The sequence below is a fragment of the Lolium perenne genome, chromosome 7, assembly GCF_019359855.2.
Source record: "Lolium perenne isolate Kyuss_39 chromosome 7, Kyuss_2.0, whole genome shotgun sequence".
In the NCBI taxonomy this organism is placed as follows: Eukaryota; Viridiplantae; Streptophyta; class Magnoliopsida; order Poales; family Poaceae; genus Lolium; species Lolium perenne.
This window is the reverse complement of record NC_067250.2, coordinates 82,962,301-82,983,832: the sequence shown is the minus strand read 5'-3', so window position 1 is coordinate 82,983,832 and position 21,532 is coordinate 82,962,301. Positions and strand designations below refer to the sequence as shown.

At 42.9% G+C, this 21,532-nt stretch overlaps 1 protein-coding gene across 1 annotated transcript; it reads right to left on the bottom strand.

Annotated features, from left to right (window-relative positions):
• Positions 1-16,127: 16,127 nt before the first annotated feature.
• On the bottom strand, positions 16,128-21,089 carry LOC127316850 (probable lipoxygenase 8, chloroplastic). The gene is made up of 4 exons (XM_051347319.2): positions 20,561-21,089; positions 19,262-19,536; positions 17,936-18,500; positions 16,128-17,820 (listed from the first exon to the last, which is right to left on the bottom strand). The coding sequence occupies exons 1-4, from the start codon at positions 20,961-20,963 to the stop codon at positions 16,292-16,294; spliced, it is 2,772 nt and encodes a 923-aa protein (XP_051203279.1). The 5' UTR covers positions 20,964-21,089; the 3' UTR covers positions 16,128-16,291.
• Positions 21,090-21,532: the final 443 nt, after the last annotated feature.

The following is a 21,532-nucleotide window of genomic DNA, read 5'->3' as shown; positions in this document are numbered from 1 at the left end:
AGTAGGATCAAACCTGAGGCTATATAATGTGAGTTTATCTCACATTCTGCCAAATCCAAAGTTATAGTGCTGTTATAGAAAACACTGCTGCCAAATCGAATGCAAAAAGGACATGGAGGCGCTCATCGCTGCAACCACTTACCATTAAGGTTATCGTTTTATTAGAACTCAAAAAGTATGCATGGTGTCATCGATCTAAATAACCAGCTATATGAGAAAAAATGAACTGGTAAACAGTGGTAAGCACCTTTTTTTCAGCATATAGTAGGAAACAAAGTATAAAATATGTTCTGAAGTGGTAATCACAAGTAGCTATGAGCTGACACTCGAATGCTAAATATCTCGAGCAAAGTACACAAGATATGCCTTACCTATTTGTCATTTCCTATATATAGAGCAAGCCAATTACCGTCAGAAAACCTGTCTAAATTTGTAAATTTGTTCACTAACAGAGGATGACTTTTTATTCTACAAATAAAAGAATATGATAAGGCAATAAGTTGAAACCAGACAAAGTAAACACATATGATATATAGACAAAGCCTTTGTAAAGATATATACCTGAAGGAAGGTTTTAAATCACCTGACTACCTCAAAAAAGCATCTACGCATTTGATATCCCTAAAAAAGGTGTGCACATAAAAAATTAGAAATGACCGTGAAGATCAAATGAGAAATGTAGACAATAGCTGAATTAAATATGAATCACGATGGAAAAATAATCAGCACATTTTTCCTGGGGTTGTGCAGAGGATCACACATCTCGATTGAAGAAATCACAACAATTATCCGTGACTGGGGTCCTCGTTGGGGATCACGCGCTCGTGCGGGCATGCTACCACGCCGAGTCCACGATGGCGGCTGCGGGGAGGCGACGCATGGCGATGGAGCACCGAAGGTATGCTGCAGGGTGTCGTCCGTGGGGAGCTTGGATGCTAGAAACACGAACTCGACGACTGATGAGTGCATTTTTAGTATGTTTTTTACATCGTTATTTCATTAAGTTATCATTGAGTAGAAGTAGGATTTTTGTATTTGTAGCATCCTACCTTTTAATAAAGGCAAGATACATGTGTATAATGCTATTCCCAGGATCACTGATAACACACACATTACAAAATATAGTAATCATAGCAATAGTATCAAATTACTACATCATTGATCCAAAGGGTAAAGTAAAACCTTACAAATTGCATAGTCACATGGACTAGATCAAATAGATTGTTTAGAACAAACACAAACACAGTAGAAAGTAAATCATCAATGAGCCTTCATCATCTTCATGTTCCACAGGCAGTCATGTTGGAATGTAGACTCGAGATCCTACCTAGTAATCTTCCTCAGATGAACCTGCACATTTGAATATACAGCTCCACGAATGGAGGTCAGTACAATAATGTACTGGCAAATGATACTTATTTGGTGGCAATTTTGACATGACTATCTACATGATATTTGGCTAGTGGAGTTTTAGGCTAATTTGCATAAAGCCAATTTTATCCTATATTTTATTTAAAACAAAAAACATTTTGAAATCCTTGAATGACATTATAAATCGCACCATAGTTAAATCCACCATGGGTTTTACAATAATCACATGGTTACATCTCCCATGAGTTTTTCGAAGGTTGATCCACAAATTTTAAGTACGTTTCAAAAAGGTGATGAGATTCTTCCATACATCCCTTGTCTAGGAGCTCAAATTGTCCATAACCGGGGACACGGCTAAGATCTTAGGTTTAACTCTCGAGAGGTTGTGCACTTTCACCTTACGACTCATTCTACCTAGAGAAAAGAATGAGACAAGATCTTTCCGAAGGAGAATTCAACGATACATGCTAGACCCGTTCCCAATTTGGCCACATCTGCTTGTCTAGCAACAAGTTAAACCCTCACAACGTAATTTATCTTGGCAGAGCCCATAATACCATAAGGCTGCACTTTAAGATATTCTAAAACATGGACGACTTGGAAATCTCTTTAATCCTAGGTGGCCAACCACAAGTGGAACTTACAAGCTTAAAACCCCTCACAGGTAGTAAACCCCCCACATGATTCCCTGGTGAAAACCAGGTGTGCAGTCAAAAGCGACCACTCCACAACATGCGAACTCTCAGGGATTCACCACTTCAGTCCACTAGTTAAACGACTAGGGCGCGTGGACCTGAGCAGCCGCCCACCAATCAACCAATCCACCCAGGTGTTTCATTATGGTTGTTAATTTTAAATTTTCAAACACTCACAATCCAATAACGAAAAATCATTTGGCATTTTGATGTTGCTAGGCAAACTAAGTATCCTAGCAAGGGTTCATGAGTGGCTACACAATACTAGGATTGATAAGCATAGCATAATACTTTTACTTTTGAAAACAAAATCCGACCATGCATACTAGTTAGAAAACACTAATGCATAATTAAAATAGATAGGATTGAAGGTCGTTCACTTCTCTCAACCAAACACGTCGCTCTTCACACGAACTATAAGATAAAATATAGCATAGAATAAACACATCATTCAACAACAACAACAAAATCAAACAAGACAACAAATAGAAAGAGTTGTTACTTATTTTATTTTATTATTTATTTATCTTAGTGCGCAAAGGATAGATGATAATATGGCATGAGGCATGGCTTGTAAGATATGAATTTGAGATATTGAATGAGTGGGTCAAATAGTTGGAAAGAAAATGATTATATAAGTCATGTATCTTAGAAGAAAAATGATTGATAAGAACCTATGGTCAATTGTTGTTTGCTACTCAAGAATGGGTAATTGGAATGATCCATGTGATAAAATCACATGGGTCTCAAATGGCGTAACTCAAAATATTATTTATTAAAGTGTGACAACATTTACTAAGATAGTATGAGTTACACATAGGCTTGGGTATGAACTAATGATATATGGAATTACTCAAATTACTCATTTGTAAGATTTGAATATTTGCCAATGGGTTCAAAACCTGTGTGAATGCAGTAGAGTGTCTCAACACAACATTTTCACAAGGGAAAAGTTTATAATTAAGATTGTCACCATTTACTCAAATAACTCAATTGTTATTTGAATACCATAGACTAGGATAATATGATTTGGAGAGATGTGAACATGGAGCATGATGAATGTGTTCAACTAAACTAAACAGAAGTTCTACTGGATATGGAGTTTCAATATGATTTATTTGTCAAAGGAATAAACTTAAAATCAACTCAAATCCTCATATTTGAATTTGAATACTTGTAATTTGATTTAAATATTTTGGACAGTGGTGCTATTGGATTGAGTACTGTAAAACAAGACTTATGCAATTGGGTTCACTCCAAAAACATTTTTAAAACTCAAGTTATGATCAGAATAGTGATTTAAATGAATTTGAATGCACCAAGTTTGTGCACATAACAACTTTGATGTTTTCTGGTTCCATGATGTTCTCATGTTCTAAGGATTCCAGAGACAACAAATTTGTTGATTTTGGACCAGTAGATTATTTGATATAACTTTTATAGTAAAAATGGTCAATTACACCATTTGAATTAAAATACGAAATTTACCACAGAGCCTATATAGAATTTTTACATAAAAGTGTTCTACAGGTTATAAACTTTCCAACGATATAAAATTTGCAAAATTTAAACCTCTGAATGATTTTATAATGAATTTCTAAGTTGGACATGCAATCTGGTATTTAAATTCAAATTTTACGAGTTTGACTGGGACGCTGACTGTACTGCTGACTGTACCGACACGTGGCATGTTCTGACTCGACCGTACCTCTTCGTTTAAGTGATCTGACATGGATCCTCGGATCTTGATCGGACGGCTGAAAACGAATCTCCGGTTTCTAGTTGCTTTTCTTCACTCCCGGATGATTTCGAAATAGATCTGTGGTTGAGAGACGAATCAGTACTTTAAACGAAAAACTCCAAACATGAAAGTTGTAGAGAATGATCGGATCTACCTTCTCACCAAAGGAATTTGGATTTCGAGAACCGTGTGCGAATGAATTGAGAATTACCTTTGTCAGACCTGACGCCTTGCGATGCGAAATTCTTCGTGTACATTGGACGAAAAGAGATGAGATTGGTCGGGATTGAAAGATCTCGACGAGATCTCCAACTTTCGTGTAGAAGCCAAAGTGATTAGATATAGTTTTAGTGGTCAAAACAACGAGTTAAGATTCGTTGCTTTAGGGTTTCGAGAGGAGTAAAGGGAAAACGAATCTGCGGCGTGCTGGAGGGTTTATATAAGCCATAGGTCGGTGAAAAAGGTGGGCCTCAAAGTAAGGAATGCGTGGAGGTTTGAGTGTAGGTAAGTTTACCATTCTTTGTTGTTCACGGTACTGGACACGACTGACTCCACGCTCGGTCCGATCGGGCTGCTATTGGGCCGGGATGGAGGCGGCCTGGCTCGCCGGGTGGGCTGGGGCGCCCGGCCGAGTGGCTGCTGGCTGGCTGCCGCTCGAGCGTTGGGCCGAGCGGCGGCTGGCCGGCCCGATCCACTTCGTCTTTTTTTTTCCTTTTTACTTGTTTCTTTTATAAAATGAGTTTCATAACTTCGATTTAGGTGAAATAAATTTCTATAAATTTGTAAAATGATTTTTCTCAGTATAGGATAATCTAATAACTTAAATTATACAAGTTATTATTTTTATTACAATTATGCCATTATGGCCATATGAGCTAGATTCAACATATGCACATCAAACAAGTTTCGAAAAATTTGTAAAAATAAAAATAGTGTTTTAGGACAACAAGGAACCTATCAAAATCCATTTGTGAAAATAAAATAATAATTATATGCACTTGGCCTATATGGCTACTTGGGTAAAACTTTGCAAGTAGAATTTTCTAGGGTTTTGTTTTCTTGAATAAAAATTCATTAATGATTTGAAAACCTTGAAAGCTAAAATATGTTTAATTTTAAAGGTACTTTGAAATCAAAAGTCTTTGAAAACATTATTTTAGAAATTAAAATTCAAAAAGTTTTAATTCCTTGTGAAATTTCAATCAAGGGCAAACAATCAAGCATTAAATTTATTTTTATTTTTCATTCTAAAGTTTAGAAATTTTTGGGATGTGACAGTATTTCACCGAGCTACCGCGCCCTTTTATGCTTGTCTACACATGATCCTTAAATAATAAGTCGATGATGAAATATCAATGAAAACTATCATTTTCTGGCATTTTGACGTGATAAAAATAATTTTAGCACCTAATTATGCACCTCGGTGATGACCGACAAGTATAGGGGATCGCAACAGTCTTCGAGGGAAGTAAACCCAAATTTATTGATTCGATAGAAGAGGAGCCAAAGAATATTTATAAGCTTTAACAATTGAGTTGTTAATTCACCTGCACCTGAAAATAGACTTGCTCGCAACCGTTTATCAGTAGTAACTGTTTTATAGCAGTGGTAGTAGCGAAGTAACAGCAGTAGCGAAATAAAAACAGCAGTAGCGATGATTGCAGTAGACAGCAAGATTAAAATACTGTAGGCACATGGATGGATGAACGGGCGTTGCATGAATGAGGAAGTCCATATAATAGCAAGACATAGGAATTGCAAGTAATGATGATATAAGTATCCTAGCATAATATAACCATAGGCGTGTGTTCCTATTTGTGCGTGCTCGTAATGAGAAACTTGCACTACATCTTTTATCCTACCAACCCATTGCAGCGGGGCCTCTAGGGAAACTACTGGTAATTAAGGTACTCCTTTTAATAGAGTACCAGAGCAAAGCATTAACACTCTGTGAACACACGTGATCCTCACATCATAGCCATCCCCTCCGGTTATCTCAATTATCGTCACTTTGGGGCCTCGGGTTCTGGACAACAATATGTGTATGCAACTTACATATATGATCAAAAATAATAATTACCATCATGAATCAATAACATGTTCAGATCTGAGATCATGGCACTCGGGCCCAAAGTAACAAGCATTAAGCATAGCAAGTTGCAATAATGTGAAAAATACTAACAACGGATACTAGACAATATTCCCAAAACAATCTTATAGCTATTATATGACCAAACTCATCCAATCCCAACCATCCCCTACAACCTACAGGGAGAATTACTCCCACATGGATAGGGGAATCATGGATGGTTAATGGAGAGGCGTCGGTGATGGTGATAGCGATGATCTCCTCCAAATCCCCGTCCCGACAAGGTGCCAGAATGGAGTTTCTGGTCCCGGATTGGGGTTTCTGGTGGCGGCGGAGCAGCGGAACTCTTTCTGGAAAAACGTCGAACCCCCCCTCGGTTTTCAGGTCAGGGGCTTCTTATAGTGCGAAGGAGAGGTCGAGGGGGTGGCTGAGGCGGCCAAACCACCCCTAGGTGCGGCCAAGCCTGGCCCACGCCTAGGGCACGTGTGGGCCCCTCGTGCCCCCCCTCTATCTCGTATTCTGGTTCTACGAGTCTTTGGGTGAAATATGGATTTTGCGATTTTCCGGGAATTTTCCTGAAAGTTGGATTTCTGCACAAAAATGAGACACCAGAGCAATTCTGCTGAAAACATCGTTAGTCCGCATTAGTTATATTCAAAACACACAAGATATAGAGCAAACAATAGCAAAAATGTTCGGGAAAGTAGATACGTTTTGAACGTATCAATTCCCCCAAGCTTAGCTTATTGCTTGTCCTCAAGAAATTCAGTGACAACTGAGTGCGATAAATTAATGAAACTTTCATGAACCTATTTTCTTCATATGATGTACTACCTCCGTCTCGGTTTACAGGGCCTACGCGTATCTCTAGATTGTCAATTTAAGCAATGTAACACAAGATATATACTGAGAACATATATCATTAGAAAGTTTAGATGTTGTACTTTGTAATGGTATAATTTTTATAGTATAAAACTTACATTATATTAGTTAAATTAACGATCTTGGAAGACGCGTAGGCCCTGTAAACCGAGACAGAGGGAGTATATATTCTCACTACATGATCAAATGCTCAGGCAATTCATAATAAGGAGCATGCAACTAAGGATCTCAATAGTTATGCAAGTCATGAAAGGATACCAACACAATAATAAGCAACATGAAACATAAGTATTTGCAGGATTGCAATGTTCATAATATGATATGATAAAGTGGTATCTTTCTTGCCCTACATGTGGAGAAAAACATAAATGTCGGGGCACCTCTGAAGTTTAAGAGAAGACTAGAAGCAAAAATATCGAAAGATTCAAGCATCACAGTTATACCACAATTAATCTTATTCCAGGACAAGCACATTAAACTAAGAATGACAGCTATGCTTTCAAGAAAATGCTCGAAGAACGGATGGTGACTCAACATAAAAGTATAATATTGGCCCTGCGCACAGGGAAGTAAAATTTCTCATGTGCTACAGCTTTTCAATTTTGAATGTAATAGAAGTGTGGAAAATATATATTTTTAGAAGTGCAACTCATGTCAACGGTCGTGATAAATAATATGGCTCATGCATAAAACTTCCTATTAGTTGCTTGCCTCATGCATAATATACTAATAGTGCTCACACATTGTTCTAATTAGTTTGGATTTTCATGGATTTTCATCGCATGCATATGTTTCAACCAAGTGTCACAAAGGGGTACCTCCTTGGCTCTTGTAGAAAGGTCCTAGGAGATGAATCTCATTTGATTTCTCAATTTTGATGAATCTCAACTTTTTGGACATCCATACTGGGAACAAGGATAACAGATATTTGGACTTTTGTCCAGCTGAAACTTCCACCATGTGAACATGACTTTAGTTGGCAGCCCAATGTTCCTCTCTAACAATATGCATACTCCAATCTTTGCAACTCATGGTAAATCTCCCTTGATTAACATGAATTCTAATACTAGAGGTGGATCCAATAATCCCTGAGAACACTTACAACAACCCTTTTAAAACATTTTGAGATTAGAAAACAATTTATAAGTAATATTTAGTAGATAGTGAAAAGGGGCATTAAGACCCTAAATAGTAGCTTCTTGTGGTTTGATACTCTTATTTCGAAACTAGCTACAATTGATATGTGTTCTTGCAGTTATCAACAACCTCTTCTTCAGGCAAAAACTCGACTAGATTACGGGATCAGGTGCGCTTCGAATCCACAATTTTTCATCCACACCCACCCACCCTTCTCCCGGCTTCTGGCGACTTTGGCCGAGGGAGGGATCTGACGATCGGGAGCTGCATCAAAACACAAGCAAGTTTTCGCCGGTCGGAACCGATCCGTTCGGAGTCGACGATGGAAGAATCGGTATCATCAAGATCTTCATCAACATCATCCATCGGATCCAGGGGTGGTAAATGCTCGGACAAGATGGCAAGGAGTAGCATCGAATCAATGGCAAGCTTGGGAGATCTCGTCGAGTTACTCAGCGGGGTATCCTTCAGATCGGCATCGACAACCAGTAGCAACGTGTTGGATCGGGTGTCTCGGCACCCGAGGACCTAGATCATCGACCACGCGAGCAACGATACCGGTGATAGCGCAGACTCCGGAATCTGGAAAGCTTCTTCATATCCAAGTATTTACGCTAACAAAGTTTTTGTGCTGGAAAAATGAACTGGTAAAAAAGTGGTAAGCATGTTTTTTTCAGCAGATAGTAGAAAAAACTAAAAATATGTTCTAAAGTGGTAATCACAAGTATCTATGAGCTGACAAGAATGGTAAATAACTCGATCAAAGTACACCACATGTGCCTAACCTGATTGTCATTTCCTATACATAGAGCAAGCCAATTACCATAAGAAAAATGTCCAAATTTGCAAATTTGTTCACTAACAAAGGGGGGCTCTTTATTCTACAAATGAAAGAATATGATGAGGCAATAACTTGAAACCAGACAAAGTAAACACATATGATACATAGCCAAAGTCATTGTAAAGATATATACGTGAAGGAAGGTTTTAAATCACCTGACTACCTCAAGAAATCATATATGCATTTGATATCCGTGAAAAAGGTGTGCACATAAAAAATTAGAACCGACCGTGAAGACCAAATGAGAAATGTAGACAATAGCTGAATTAAGTATGAATCACGATGAAAAAATAATTAGCACATTTTTTTCCTGAGGTTGTGCAGACGGTCACACATCACGATTGAAGAAATCACAACAATTATCCGTAATGCGGGTCCTCGATGGGGATCACGCGCTCGTGCGGGCATGCTGCTGCGCCGAGTCCACGATGGCGACTGCGGGGAGGCGACGAATGGCGACGGAGCAGCGAAGGTATGATGCAGGGCGACATGGTGGGGCGGGCTCGGGGAGGCGCTGACGCATGGTAGGGTTGCACTGGTCCGCTGGGCGGAGGCACAAGGTAGGGCAGTGCGGCTGTGGAGGCAGTGCCGCAGGGCAGGGCGCTACGGAGGTTCGGACGTTGGCACGGGATAGGTGGCCGGTAGCAGCGGAGTTGCGCCCAGGCTAATTGGAGATCCAGCCGGGACGTAGGGAGGAGAGGAGTTTTCCGCTGCCACACCTCATCCTTCTGCTCGCAACCTTTGTTCCTCTGCCAGCAAACAACTCGTGGAATGTGAGCTGAGCTCTTCTTTTCTTTAATTTTTTCCTGAAAAAGAGAGAACCGGATAGTTCTAGAACATTGCGGAGAAAGTTGTCGTGATGCTTTTGATCCAATTCAAAACTGTTGCATTATAGTATAGACTAGCATGGAAGGGCGCGGCGGCACGCCGCGCCGACTATGTAATTCAATGGTAGTAATAATTTTAAGGCCACACTTAAATTGATAAATATGGCCGCCGCGCCGACTATATAGTACGGTGGTAATAATAATTTAAGGCCACACTTGAATTGATAAATATTTTCTTGTTTAAATAGTGTGTTTGCATACACTGAAGTTACGTGCATAAAAAGTTAACCTTGAGACCAAGTAATGGGATACACTGATAGCGGATGGTCATAGAGAAACACGGTGAACATCGCCCACTACACAACAATACACGGTACACAATCGAACTCTATTTTAGCCACTCTTGTCTTCATCGGTTGATATGTCTATAATCTCGACGTTGCATGTGTAAAGCGAATAGGCTTTCTTTGGCCCACACTCCATTGCCGAGGAAGATGCGATGTCAGCGGTCGTGGCAGGATTGTAGGCGGCATGGACATAGCAATGATGCTCTTCTCGACCTTGTACGCAGCTGGACAAAAAGGCAGATCCTCACACAGAGAGCCTGTAAACAACTTACAAATTATGGGTCTGTTTGGATTTGAGCCAAAGCTAGCCTTACCAAAAAAAATTTGGCACACCTATGAAATCTAGTTGTTGTCTGGTTCAAGCCAAAGTTTTGGCTGGCCCCTGGTCCCACTCAGCTCCCCTCCCGGCTGAACTGTATTTTCTGGCCAATTCGTGGGAATGTCCATGGCGGCCAATTCCATCGCCAAACAATTGGTAGTACCAACAGTTGGCAGGGCGGCTAACTGAAGATGTACAAAACTGAACCTTAGGTTCCATGTTGATATGAACTTGAAAATCATATGCACGTGAATTAACTAACTGGGCTGACAGTAAACATAATAATGCATTGTCCAATCAGAAAAAACATATAACTATTGAAATAATCTCCCTTAGTTTTTAAACTGGAGAGGTGCTTGAGATCAAATAAGATCAATGCGAAACATGACTATTGATGACATGAACTTAAACTATCTTAGCTATTTCTACACAAAATGTATTAGTCGGAAAACAATAGAAGCACCAAGTAAGCTCATGGTATACACTATTTTTCCAAGCACATATAACATTGTAAGTGACACAAGTCAGAAGTAATCAGAACACAACATATTTGAGTGAGATGTAACATTTTTTAGACATCAGGACAAATAAGAATTGCTTCTTCCATGGAACAGGCTTTTTTTTTTGTCTGATTATGTGAAGAATTTTAAGATCACCTGTAAGTGCCCTTTCAGAGAGGAGCAGCTTACAAATATTCATCGGACACTATAGAAGCTCCAAGATAGAGAGCCAACGCCTGGTGCACAAAGATGTATGAAATGTTGAAATATTGTCTATGTGGTAAAATAAAATAACAAATTGCCTAAGCACTTACACCATACATGAACCTTCATAAGAGTTATAGATCAGATTCTCTATTAACATGTACCAGAATCCCGAACTGAAATAAGCCTTTCTCGAAAAGCTAACTTCAATTTCTACATATAACGAAGAGTAAGGGCCTCTACTTCAGAGTGGCGTCACTAAAGTTGGCACCACACACACAGTGCCATACTTTTTATTCCCTTTCCTGAGATGCACTGGTATGGTCAAGCTAGCAAAAAAAATATAATAAAATGCAGTAGCTCTTTCTTGTCGATGCATACCTACATGTAAAATGGAAAACAACTACTGCCAAGTTGGTGAAAAAGCAACACCCCACAAAAGAAATTCAATAGTATAATTGTCAGTATTAGGCAATAGTTCACCTTGCAAAGAAGATCAATTTGATTAAACATAGCATTAGGAGATAATGGAACATGCATATATGTTCCTGCTAATTTCAGAACAAATAGAACAGTAAGGAGTAGTATTCTTGTCTTGTATTCTAATGAACGGAAGAGAATGACTAATTACTACACTGATGGGAGCACAAAAGGTAAATATCAGCTCGCTCATAAGGTCTGAAACAAAATATCCAAGCCATGATCAATATCATATATAGCAAGCAGCTTCTTTAATCGCCAACCAGACCAATTGACCAAAGAACATCAACTAAACATTCAGCAATGTATATGTAACTGTATATTAGAGTAGCGGAAACACCACCTGTGATGGTACAGGCGCAAAAAAAACAGAGGCAAATAATATACTGATCAAATTTATTAGTAATATAAGAGAGTGTGTATAGATTTAAAAGGGAGGCAAAAAGAAAGCGGAAGAGGTACCTATACCTTGCTATCCAGGCAAAGAAAAATATCAGGAACCAACAAAAATATAATCTTATGTTGGCACGCGTAAGTAGACTACAGACCTAAATGCTTCTCTATTCGGTACATAGGTAGGACTCCACACGGGATAGAACAGGAGTAAGGGACAGTGGCAGTGACGCGGACATAAAACTTAGCTTTTGTCTACACAGTAGGGATTTCACACCCTTCATCTGTCATATAGGATCTTATTGCCATCTTTCTTTACCTGAAAAGGCTCATATCAAAGGTTCCAAACCTGATACAGTTTCTGAGCAGAGCATATCAAAATTACCGCCTGAATGAACCATGCTGGGGAGTAATAAACATGATGGGTAGTAATTATATATCCAAGAAGAGGGAACCAGCTAATAAACCCATAGAATGTTTAGTACCAGGTGTATGTGTGCATTGCAGAGGGTCATGGAGTTCCCAAAGACCCAAAGTATGGACCAAGTATCTGTATGAATTGATGTGCTTATTCGCTTACTGCATACGGGCGATTAAATAATCTGAATATGATCTGATAATGGTTTCTTGGCAAATCAAACAACTGGCTGATTGCGTACATCTGAAGAGAAATATCTGCTATTTCGTTTCCTTGGATATGCTCATGTTACATGGCAACATCTGTGAATATGATCTGATTAGGGTCAGTCCTCTTGCAGCAGATATGTATAAAATAGCATTCAAGTATCATGGGTGTTAAATTCAGTTGGTTCACGTGATTCCTCTCTTCTAGATGAAAAGCTCAGGCAATAAATAAATTTAATCCGCTTACGTTCTTTTACTCTCATTTCACCGGTGCCTAGAAACCTTGAGAGCCACAACACACTGATTGTAACGCATTTGACAATACCACACCTTCAAAGAGAGTCATCTAACATTAACATAATGAATCCATGTATAATTTTGACAAAAATAGACAATGAAAAGTTACAACGCATCAAATAATTATGGATCCATCTTTGATAGATGATATTCATGCAAAGATGAACTAATCCTCAGGTAACCCATAAGCTGATCTATTATGCGGGCACATAGGACATAAGACATCACAAATTTTCAGGTATAGTAGCCATAGCCATAAACAGCACACATGCAAGAGGGCAAAAATAACAGGGTGCCATATTGACCAACTATTTGCAAGGATCTCTACTTAACAAAGGAAGACAAACCCCTGGCGTTATGATCATACCTATATTTTTATCCCATTACTTTTCACGATATCCAATTCTGGAGACACAATAGATTACAGGATATAGTGAAAAGTAAGAATAGAAATACATTATGTCGATGCCCATTCTGGAGACATAATTGATTAGAGGATATAGCTAGTGAAAAGTAAGAATAGAAATACATTATGTCAATGAGCTAAGAAATATCAAGTAAGCTAAAACAAATTATGTCCCAGGCATGACCTCTGAGCTAAGAAAAGGTAATGAACATCAAATGGTCAGGTTGCTTTATTCATCATATAATCCCATGTTTTGAGATAGTTATTGAATATTTTTCATGGTGCATATAGTATATATCTTACAAAACAATGGATAATTGTAGCATATGAGATGATTACATTAGGAATAAACTAATGGCTAGAGCAGTTACAAAAAGATATGAATGGCAGATTAAGCATTATTGGAATGTTACAAATTCTTACTTCCCTTGGATGTAGTGTACAATTTTTTTTTCCTTTGCTAACCTTGATCTCACAGAAGGCTCTGGATGCATTTGAATTTTTGCCACTGAACTGGAACTTGAAAGAGGTCATGAGAGTCGAACTTATAGGCATATCAACAGCAAGGAAAAATACAGAGAGTGTAGGGTGCGGAAGTCAACCAGCTTTTGAGTGAATCCACTACTGACAATCTGAAAGAATTAAAAACATATGCAATCTTAACATAAAGAAGAGGGGAGAAAATAATGGAACAACCAATCGGTGAGCAAAAAATAAACCATTTAGAAGAATCATACCAAGGAAAAGAGGAGGCGCTGGGAGAATGTTACTGCACCTGCACTGGTGGCAACTTCTGGCAACATTCAGACCGTTGACGGTGACCACAGCGAGCAAGGGGACATGGGCACTGGGGCACTGCCACCCCCAAGCAGCTGGGGATGAGGAAGATTACCAGAGAAGATAGGAACCATCATGGTCAGCACCGCAAGGGCATATACACCGAGGACGAAATTTCACCATAAGCCCGACCGATGGCGCGCTGTTTGATTAATCCCATGGCCACATCGGACTCCATGGCGGACCTGGCCGGTCTAGCCCAAGCGCCGCCCTAGGGCTGGCTCGCTTGGACTTTGGATGGAAGAAAATGTAAGCATAGAGGGGCGGAACCTACCAGAACAGACGCGAGCCATCGCGGCCGCCGCTCTCGAGCATCCTCTGCTGCGCAGGCTCCTTCGCCAAGCCTCTTCGTCATTCGGCGCCCCGCGCCGCCATGCCCAGGGTGGAGGAGGACTGGTTTCGTCTGCTCCCTGAGAGTTGCCGCCTGTACCGAAGCGATGGAGGACGGCGATGACGCTGTCGCTGGTGAGCGCTGAACCCTGCTGCAGTCTGCACCACCAGCTTGCTGGGGATGGAGGGAAGGGCGCTCCCATCTAGTGTTCCCCGCCACCACAGTCTCCCTCACTCATCGCCATCAGCCGCTCACCCTCTAGCTCCGAGGACATCGAGGCGAGGACGCGACGCGAGTAAAAGAATGAGTAGAGGAGACAAGATATATCGGGTCAAAGCGGTGTGGGGAAAGCGTCCATAGATCACGCCACGTTCCCACAAACCGACCGACATCGCATTAAACGAAGAGCTGACAGAGCCAATATCCTAGCTACGGCCACACTATGAAACATCCAGCAACGGAAGTATATATATGTAACCAATTTTTTTTCCAAAACGCTACACACCCCAAAACTGCACACAAGAGAATCCCTACGGAAATCAAATCATCCAAACGATACGTCTGACCACCAATTCGAAAGTAGGCCCAAAATTCTGAGAAAAATGGAAGTTGTTCATCTTTAATATAGTAGTTATAGATGATAGATGAAACCTGGGCTGTTCAATTGCACACTATCTTTTTTATTTTCCACATTTCAACAACGGTCATACATGCCATCCAACAAGAAACCACAAGGAAATAAACTTAGAGCTGAGCAACCGGCCCATGACAAACGCAACAGACAGCACCAGGATGGTGCATACCTCGCATCGCACACCCACGCGCGCTATGGGTTTAAAAAATCAGTTTATTATTATTATTATTATTATTATTATTATTATTATTATTATTATTATTTTAAGATTTAAAAGAAAAAATACAAAATTTGAAAAAAAGGTTGCAGATTTTTAAAATATTTAAATTAAAAAGTCCATATGTTAAAAAAATGTTCATATTTTTTAAAATGTACATCTTTTAAATTTTTTAAAATTCAAAATAAAATTTTGAAAAAAATTCAAAATTACAAACATATTTTGAAAAATGTGCATTGTTCAAATTTCAAAAATCAAATCTTATAAAAATGTTCAATCAAGAAAAAAAATTAAGTTAGAAAATTATTTAATTTAAAATTGTTCGAATTTAGAAAATATTCAGATTTTAAAAAATGTGCAAATTTGAAAACTGTCCATTTTCAAAAAGTGTTTAAATATGAAAATTTCGAATTAAAAAAGTGTTCAAATTGAAAATTTTAAATTTGAAAATTGTTCAGAAATAAAAATTATCTAATTTTTGAAAAATAACATGAAAGAAAATGGAAATAAAATACGAGAAATGCAAGAAAAAAAACTGGGCTGGCCTAACACCCCTCGCCTGGGTGTGCGGGGGTAGCTCTGTGCCGCGGCGAGGTCGGTGTACAGGATCTCCCTACAAAAAATAAACTTGTAATGGGAACACAGAGTGACACGTAGGCTGCACAAATCTTGACCACTAATCTAATGGCTGGGATCTCATGTCTACTCCGTGCATACTAGCTATACTGGTCGACACGAGCACTCTGATGGCCTGGTGTCAATATATCTCTTACATTTTGGCTTCTGACCTCATTATGTACTCCCCTCCCCCTGTATCCAGCCCCCCCCCCCCCCCCCCCCCTGTTGGGCGTGCTATGCCGCCCCAGACCTATGTTGTTGGCTTGAAGCCCCCTTTGTAACCCCCTTAGCTAATTTTAAGTGGACTAATAATTATCAAATCGGATGGTATACGAGACAGGCATATACACATGTGTCAACTTTTGAATATCTAAATTGTACATATAATAGTTGGATATACAACTGTAAATGAAATAATGGATACTAAGCTTTACTTAATGAACGCACAAATCTACCAGATCGATTCACGCATATATGTTGTTAATTAAAGTTCGTCTTGGATCATATGGAGGTGCTGTTGGGGATGCCCATGCCGGTGACACCGGGCTGCGAGAATGGCTTCATGAGCTGGTACGGCAAGATGCCAGCGCCGCATCGATTCTTGAGCTTCCTGTTCTTGTTCCGGCCGTCGATGATCCCCTCCACCTCCTTGAGCTGCTCGTTGAACTTCTGATACGCTGCCTGCACAGCGGCGTCGTTTCCCCATGGCGCGGTCTCCATCCCTCCCAGGTACTCCTCGTCGGGGGAGTGGCTGGACAGCACGTCCAGCACGGCCATCACCAGCGTCGCCTGCACCTGCGACGGGAAGCACTCCCGGAGCGCCTGGTCCGGGTTGTCAAGGAACTTCTCGAACGCCACGGCATCCACGGGCTCCTCCACCGGCATGTTGGTGCGCGCGATGGAAGGGCGGTTCGGGAAGTACCCTCCGAAGTCGTACTGACCGAAGTTGACGGCCGCGTGGTGCGCCGCCGCGACCCAGATGATGGTGGTGAGCGTCTGCGCGAGGCTATCCGGCGTGTCCATCTCCGGCCACCAGGGCGCGTCCTTCTTGTCGCCGTGGCCGACGGTGCGCACCTCGTTCCAGAACGCCTGCAGCTCCATGTCGCCAGCGACGGTGGCTGCGTCAGGGTAGTACCGTGACACGTACGCCTGCACCCACGCCTTGATGGCGTCCCAGATGAGCAGCCCGTCGTTGGCGAACGGGTAGTCCTTGATGGTGAGCTTGAGGCCGTGCTCCGCCGTGGGGTCCTCCTCCGCCATCCCCCTGCGGACGAGGTCGGCCGGAAGGGCCTCCATGTCGAAGCGCCAGAGCTTGTCGTACGCGACGGAGCTGAGCTCCATGGCGTACTTCTGCGGCGAGAAGGTGAGCTCGATGATGCCGCCGCCGTTGATGAGCGCGGACCGCGCGAGCGCGTTGATCCGCATGGTGTAGCGGAAGTGCGGGTGCAGCAGCCGGTAGATGGGGTGCATCTCGCTGAGCTGCCGGTTGACCGCGATGATGTAGGGCTCGACGGCGCAGTGCGTGCGCAACCAGTGGGTGACGAGCTCGTGGTGGCCGGCGTCGTGGGCTCGGACGTGGGCCTTGGCCATCCGCCAGAGCCAGGACTTGGTTGTGTCCGTGGACGGGGTGAACACCTGCCTCCACTGCGGCAGCGTTGGGGACGCCGGGCGGGTGAGCTCGATGGCGAGCAGGCGCAGCGTGCCGTCGTCGCAGAGGAAGAAGAGCGTGCGGGAGCCGTACATGGTGGTGTGCTCTAGGGCACGGATCTTGTGCACGTAGGGGATGAACAGGTCGTGGAAGTCTAGCATGAAGAGCCTCTTGCTCTTGACCGCCTCCGCCACCGTCATCACGTGGCCCATCTGCGCCTCCAGCAGCTCGTCGGTGATCGCCGACTCCGCCGGCCCGTACACCGCCGGGTCCAGTTTGCTCTTCAGAGGAAACTCCGTGACGAGCTCGATGGCGTACGGGTTGATGCCGGCGAGCGCCTCCCTCGCGAACTCCTCGTCCCTTAGCCACGCGAACTTGTCCTCTGCATTTGTAATCAACACACAGTTAGAAACTTAGAATACATTCGTGCATTTGCTGATCAGTATTCAGTATAGTATTGGTAGCTAGTGTGATTACGGCCGCCGGCCGGTACGTACTTTGGACATTGGCCGGGGTGTCGAAGAGGAGGATCTGGTCGCCGGGGCCATCGCGGAGGAGCTCGAGGAGGCGGGGGACGGCGCTGCGGAGGAATCCGAGCTCTTCGGCGCGCGGCAGCTGGACGCCGTCCTCGAAGAGCTTGTCGATGACGAAGAAGGAGGGGAAGCCCTGGTTGCTGTCGATGAGCGTGGACTGCACGGCCGGCACGGCGGCGTGGAGCACCGACTGCAGCGTCTTGAGCGCGAACTGCGTGTTCTTCTCCTCGGAGAACGCCTCGTCCCTCGGCACGTACACGTCGCCGGCCCTCGCCTCCGACTCCGGGTCCTTGGCGGACCGGGGACGGCCGGTGCGGTTGCGGCGCGGGTAAGGGAACTGCTTGTTGCCGCCGAGGACGGGCCGGGCGCTGTCGGCGCCGGCGTCGGGGTTGCCGAGGTCGTTGTACACGTCGAAGTCGTAGATCCGGTCGCTGGCCTGCCTCTTGCCGGTGCCGTCGCCGCGCTTCTTCACCAGGTCGGTCTTCCGGTAGGTCTGCAGCCCCGGAGGAGTCTGGCTTGGCAGGTACGGCTGCGCGAACGATCAAGATTGAGAATTTCAGCGGTAAGTTTACTAGACTAGCGATGTTAGATGAGATAATGTGATTCATGGTAACTTTCAAACGAAACAAAAAAAAAACGGAGAAAATATTCTCTTGCACCGGTTGATCGATGAGCGAGAGCGATCGATAAATTGGCCTATCAAGCGTACATACACAGGACAATTCAGCCACTACGGCTCGATCTAACGACTAGTTGACAAGATCTACGATTAGCTAATTTGCATGTCACATGCTTCGGACACGCGTACGGTCGGAAATTCTATACCAGCGGGGCACGTACCTATCACTCGAGATCACAACCACCAAACTTTAAAAAAATGGGTTTGGGATGTACATATGGGCATTTAGTAATGTACAAGCAAATACAGCACTATGATCTCGTACGTGGAAGCCTGGAAACCAATAGCTCTACACCAACCTTTTCCTCTACCCTAGTGAGATTTGACCTCTCTATTAATTCTAGTACATGACCATGATTTGCTAGCCCGTTAATCTTGCTTTACTTACGAATGTACACACTCTCTTAACTATAGAACATATGCATGATTGCCTAGATCGATCGACTCTCGAAAGCAACCTTCGCTTAGATCTTGGATTATCACATTTGCTCCAGTCTCGGTCAGAGTATTTAACTCCACAGAGATCAGAAGCTAACTAAGATCACGTTACCTATCTATATACAGATCGTGTTCATTAAATCTTCCAAATTAATGCGACGCGACCCAATTACCTTGTTGGCGAAGAAGACGCGCTTGGCGTCGCCGGACTTGGGCGGCAGCCAGGAGTCGCACCAGATGACGAGCGGCGCCGCCGAGTCTCCGGCCGTGACAACCTTCAGGTCTTCGAGCAACATCTCCGTGCCGTGCTCGTTGCCGACCAGCACGGCGCCGATGGCGCCGTAGCCCGCCGGCACGCTGAACTCGGCCTCGTAGGTGACGATGTCGATCTCGTCGTCGGCCACCTTATGGGCGTAGCTCTTCACCGTCTGTTTCTCCTTTCCCGTCTCTGCATTCGCATGAACAAAAAGCATATTAATGCGATGAATATTGATTAAGCACATCAACTAGCTTCGAGTAGTACGTAGCTGGATGACGACCATCCATCATCCAACAAGTAACTGGATCAGTACGTACGTTGTCTGGAAAATGACATGAGGACCTTTACTCCGATGCATCGGTCAAATTTTCTACTGACATATGGAGACAAGTCGCACCTACTAGTTTACCATTAGGGTTGCTAAGATTGCGTCTCGACCTCTGATCGATATAGTTCCATAAGTTTTCGCAGAAAAAAAGAAAAAGATATGGTTCCAGAAGTGATCCATTTCTTTTGAGGGAAGAAGTGATCCACATATAAACTTGTTTTGGTAACAAAATTAGGTCTAGTCGCTAAATAATTTATGGTTGACTCTTCCGGATGAAACTGAACTTCTGATCGAGTTGCTACACCCACACTTAATAAATGCGCGAAACATGAATAAATGTCAAATCGTCTTATATTGAGGAAGTAGATTTTTACCTAAAACAAAAATACAAAGATTTAAGAAAAAATGTGGGAAACTCGGCGACGAAAGCTGTTCATCCATGATCGACCATCCATGGCAGGAAAACTTTTGCATCGATGTATCGGTAGATCTCTGGTCTTTGCTTCAATGTAAAGCTATGGAGCTGGTTAGTTTGTTGGTTTATTCAAAGCTTGTTTGTGAGGTCAATTAATTCTACCGTGTGTACCACGCCGGCAGGGCCGATCAGTCATTTGATCTTTTTCATAGTGTTTATACTCTTACCCACATCTCTAATAGTAGTAGATGAAAAAACACATGTGCTTGGCCATATATTGTTCATGATTTGTACTTTCCACTTAGAGATAGCTTTTTCCCACTACGTACGATGGGAGTACAAAATAGTCGATGCACGTATATGTGTATGCTCGATCGAGATTCCAGGAAAGAAATATACAAGGCCATGCAAAAGTATATGCGTACATGCACGAATGCGAATAGTAATGGTAGAAGGGATAGTATGCTTACTGGCATCAAGCTCGGCGCTGACGAGCTGGAGCTCGAGCGACCTGCCGATGAGGTCCTTGATGTCATCGAGCGTCCTGGACGGCCTCAGACCATCGAGGAACCCGCCGACGGTGACCTTGACCCTGGCCACCGCCTTCACGCGCACGGAAGCGCCGCCCTTTCCGGCCATTGCAGAACCGCCGCTGCTGCTGCTTGGCACCGGCTGGGATGGTCCGACAGAGGAGGTCGTCGGCGACGATGCACAGCGCACGGTCTGCCTCCGCGTTCTGCCGGCGGGGAGAGACGACGACGGTAGGCTGCTGCTGAAGGTGGAGGAAGGGAGGATGCGAGGACGATTCGCGCTGGTGTGGTGGTGGCTCTGGTGGAGGCTGCAGGATGGTTTGAGGAGAGGAAGCGACGACATGGATGGTTTTATAGCTAGCTCTGGCAATGGGTAGACGTATGTCACGTACGATCTCGTCCGATCTCGCGGCGTGTCTAATAAATTCGGAGGAGGCTTGCGTGTGTGCGTCTGCTGCGTTGGTGAGCAGGGCTTGGACATGGGCGTGGGCTATATAAACAGTGAAAGTTGAAATGAAGGGTTTCTTTTTCTTTTCTGAATGGATCTCCGATCCCTTGGGTTTCTGGTCGAAAATGGCAGTACGTGGATCGTTGGATGCATGTTACTATCGCGTATGACCGGCTACAAGTCCTAGCATTGCTTTTCGCCTACACTCTTTTCCACACGCCAAGTGGCCTTGTCAGAAAAGTTGCGAGCTAAACAGGGTTTAGCTTCACGAAGGGGGTACTGTTGTATCAAAAACCTGGAGTGGCTAAGGTCGTCGACAATTGATAGTCCTTACCTTACTTTACAGCTTAATTGTCAGCCTATTCCGAATTATAAGATGTTCTAAGTTCTAAATCATTTGCTTTTAGACGTATTTTAGTGCGTCTTTAACTCTTTATTCATATATATGTAGTCTATATTAAAAT

What these genes read in the sequence shown, in the direction of transcription:
- LOC127316850 (XM_051347319.2), bottom strand. Translation starts at nt 20,963, where the DNA reads ATGTCGTCGCTTCCTCTCCTCAAACCATCCTGCAGCCTCCACCAGAGC. An exon ending in CAGCGCCGAGCTTGATGCCA is followed by an intron (nt 19,537 to 20,560) that starts GTAAGCATACTA and finishes ATGCGAATGCAG; the next exon opens with AGACGGGAAAGGAGAAACAG. An exon ending in CACCCCGGCCAATGTCCAAA is followed by an intron (nt 17,821 to 17,935) that starts GTACGTACCGGC and finishes TTACAAATGCAG; the next exon opens with AGGACAAGTTCGCGTGGCTA.